Source organism: Cervus elaphus, chromosome 6 (genome assembly GCF_910594005.1).
Source record: "Cervus elaphus chromosome 6, mCerEla1.1, whole genome shotgun sequence".
Classification (NCBI taxonomy): Eukaryota; Metazoa; Chordata; class Mammalia; order Artiodactyla; family Cervidae; genus Cervus; species Cervus elaphus.
This window is the reverse complement of record NC_057820.1, coordinates 27,137,469-27,141,188: the sequence shown is the minus strand read 5'-3', so window position 1 is coordinate 27,141,188 and position 3,720 is coordinate 27,137,469. Positions and strand designations below refer to the sequence as shown.

General features: G+C 38.0%; 1 protein-coding gene across 1 annotated transcript; it reads left to right on the top strand.

Annotated features, from left to right (window-relative positions):
• The first annotated feature begins 525 nt into the window (after window positions 1–525).
• On the top strand, window positions 526–1,741 carry LOC122696171 (platelet basic protein-like). The gene is made up of 3 exons (XM_043905851.1): window positions 526–718; window positions 1,037–1,172; window positions 1,299–1,741. Exons 1-3 carry the CDS (start codon window positions 598–600, stop codon window positions 1,399–1,401), a joined length of 360 nt encoding a protein of 119 aa, XP_043761786.1. The 5' UTR covers window positions 526–597; the 3' UTR covers window positions 1,402–1,741.
• The last annotated feature ends 1,979 nt before the right edge of the window (window positions 1,742–3,720 follow it).

Genomic DNA, 3,720 nt, shown 5'->3' with positions numbered 1-3,720 from the left:
CAGAAAGGAGTCCATAAACTAATACATGAAGTTAAGTTTTGATGATAATTGGCTCCTATTTTATTCACATACTCCAAACGAATCCCAGCACTTATCAACAACCAAGATAGGAACATCTGCTTTCCTTGGCAACTGGAAAGGGAAGATAACTCTCTCTTCCAAGGGCCACACATTTATGCTTTCAGATACAGCTAAAATGTCTATAAGGCCTCTAAATTGCATTATAGGAAAGGCAGGGCATATTACATAATTATTCAAAGAAAATATATGTAATATTTCAGTCTAGTTCTTGCCTAAACATGTGAAAGGCAGATGGATATTGAGAAAAGGGGAGCGAGCATGTGCAGGGATGAAGCAAATGAAATTTAGCAGGAATTTGACTTGCCTGGCATTTATCTGGGTTGGGCACAAGTTGACCACTCTTACACTTGTGTTACCACACACCCTCACTTCCCCCATCCCTATCCTTCTTCTCCTTACTGGCCTTGAGGCAGGGTGTATAAAAGACATCAGGCGACTGTGAAAACCACTTAGCTGTAGACTCCTGAGCAGCAGTTCACCCTCCTGGGAACAGCTCTAACTCAAGTCTTTTCCACCATGAGCCTCAGACCTGACGCCACCTCCTCATATACCGCGCCCAGCCCACTTCCTGGCCTACAGGTGTTGCTACTGATGTCACTGCTTCTGACGATGCTGGTTCCCTCCACCACTGGAAAACGTAAGAGAAACTTTAGGGAGAGGTGAATAGTAGACTCTCTGCTTCTCCTAACCTGAGGCTGCTTCTGCTGCAGCTGTGTCTGGGGGAGAGACTGCCTTGGTGCCCCTGGGACTAGAGAAGGGCACTATATGAATAATTACAAATGGAGACGCTGTACTTTGTGGGCACTTGACCTGTGCCAGGAATTCTGCTAGGTGCTTTAGTAAAGGGTGACAGGTCGATCGTATTCACAAATGGCCTTGTGAGGGAGGTACTCATCAATAGCTAAGATCTAGGAGATAATCATGACCACTAATAGAATCATATCTTCTGCCCTAGTTAGCGGTAAGGCGAGATTGCTACATATTGAACTTCGCTGCTTGTGTGTGAAGACCACCTCTGGCATTCATCCCAGTAACATCCAAAGTTTGGAGGTCAACAGGGCAGGACCCCACTGTGCCAAAGTCGAAGTAATGTGAGTCTCTGCTTCTCTAGTATTGCCTCCCTAAGGAAGCCCTCCACCTCCCTCCCTACCACCACTGCTGGATCCCTTCTGATGCTGTGCCAGGATGCTCACAGATAATTCTACTCTCTCTTGCAGAGCCACGCTGAAGAATGGGAAGAAAATCTGCCTGGATCCGGAAGCCCCCAGAATCAAGAAAATAGTCCAGAAAATATTGGAAGATGGTGGGTCAGCTGCTTAATCTTTTTCATTTTCTGTCAAACCTTTTTATCTCCCAAGAAGAACAGAAGTTGAAATCTTGGCTTTCTAGAGTTCTTATTTATCCAGAATACCTAGTCATACTGTATTAAACTTTGGATATGTTTTCCATTCTGTCTCAAAAAGTCACAATTTGCTCTGAGATGGCTGGTTAATAGATGACAGGGAGAAGATAAAAGTAAGCATGGCTGTAAGACAGTCTCAAGGATATATTGTATAACAGGAGGAATATAACCAATATTTTGTAATAACTGTAAATGGAACGTAACCTTTCAAAATAGTGTAAATATTTTAAAAATTAATAAAAAAAAGAAAGTAACCAAGGCTTGTTTCAAAATACAATATATGATTTACTCCCTTACTCTTGGCTAAATGTGGTAATGTGTTTAGCATTTCTTTCTTTAAAAGTTTCTTTCCAAATACATTTGTCTTAACTTATCGTGCTCCACTGTACTGATAGACTAGACATGACCACGAGGATTCCATAATGGTCAGTGATATTAGAAACCATACAGAGCCCAGCATGGAGCACTTGCTCAATAAATGTTTATTAATACATTTAGGGATTTAATAGATTTTTCACGGTGTTAGTCCTAGGGTGTCTTGTTTCAAAACATCATCTGAAAGATTTTTCCTGTGTTTACTTTAGCCTTCAAACCCTAATAATAATAAAATTGTAGAATGTGAGTCTTGTGAGCAGTGGTTATTTACTTTAAAGTAGACACATTTAATACCAGTAGAGCAAACAATAAGTGATGGCATATGATATCATATATATCTTCAATGATACAGTATTTTTAATAATAACAACAGATTCTCCTTGGTGTTGAAGATTTTACCCCAACATGTTTGTACATTTTTGCTTACTTAATATCTACATGGTTACATTTTTTGTATTAGAATCAGCCTTGCAAATAAGGACAAAAGAGAATTTAAACTTTACCAGACTACTAATTATTATCTTATAGTCAACAGAATTTCTTTCACTCTAATCCCTTAAAATATACCCATAATATTCTTACAGAAGTATTAACATAAAATCAAACTTATTATTGCTTTGTTGTCATATATTATTACTTTTAACAGAATTATTAGGGGAAAAGCCTTAATTATCTTTTTATTTCTTAGAAACTTTGGTATTTAACAATATGGACAACAAAATTCACTAGTTGATGATTTGTACTGTTTTTAATGTACTATAGGAATAGCTAAACTTTATTAATAACTATTGATATTATTATATTAATAACAATATTAATATACTAGAGAAAATAATTGTTCTGCATGCATTATAATTAAATGGTTGTAAAGAATTAAATTCTTACAAGATAGCTATGATGTGGTTAAGAGCACATCCTCTAAAGAGAGAAAAACTGGGTAACTTAGTCCACCACTTACGAGCAGTGTAACTTTGGTCAGGTTGCATAAACTGTGCCTTATTTCTTCATTTCTAAAATGGCATAATAATATTGCTTATCTTATGGAGTTGATGTGAAAATTAAGAGCTAATAAATTCAAAGTGCTGAAAATAATCCATGTCACACAATAATCCATAGGCCAATGTTAGTATTTATTATTATTATAATTAGCATCCCCAGTGCTACAAGGAGAAGGCAATGGCACCCCACTCTGGTACTCTTGCCTGGAAAATCCCACGGACGGAGGAGCCTGGTGGCCTGCAGGCCATGGGGTCACTAAGAGTTGGACATGACTGAGCGACTTCACTTTCACTTTTCACTTTCATGCATTGAAGAAGGAAATGGCAACCCACTCTGTGTTCTTGCCTGGAGAATCCCAGGGACGGGGGAGCCTGGTGGGCTCCCGTCTATGGGGTCGCACAGAGTCGGACATGACTGAAGCGACTTAGCAGCAGCAGCAACAGCAGTGCTACGGAGAAGAAAATCGAAGTTCAGAGAAATTAGGAAATTTGCCTCAGAATCAAATAACTAAGTAGGTGACAGGGGGATGATTTGAAACTGTGCTAGTAACTACAACATCTTATCACTTTGCTTGATTTTTCTTTCTCTAATGAAGAGATTATATTATGTTTCACATAATGTTATTGATACAGAAAATAAGACTTGATACATAAATAGCATACTAAACATCCTATGATGATTATAGGAGACATCAGTTCATCTACCCCAACCTGCACATAGTTTAAGGAGCGCTCATGTATGACGCATTTAGTTCACAATCTATGCATTATTAGGTTTCTTTTTATTATGTTCTCATCATTATAGATTTAATGTCTTGAATGTTTTGTGTACAAAATAAACACATTTATGAAGTAATAAGTAAG

Bases quoted from the DNA above. Each gene is read 5' to 3' on its own strand.
- LOC122696171 (XM_043905851.1), top strand. From the start codon at position 598: ATGAGCCTCAGACCTGACGCCACCTCCTCATATACCGCGCCCAGCCCA. The intron at 719-1,036 runs GTAAGAGAAACT...CTTCTGCCCTAG, and splicing joins TCCCTCCACCACTGGAAAAC to TTAGCGGTAAGGCGAGATTG. The intron at 1,173-1,298 runs GTGAGTCTCTGC...TCTCTCTTGCAG, and splicing joins TGTGCCAAAGTCGAAGTAAT to AGCCACGCTGAAGAATGGGA.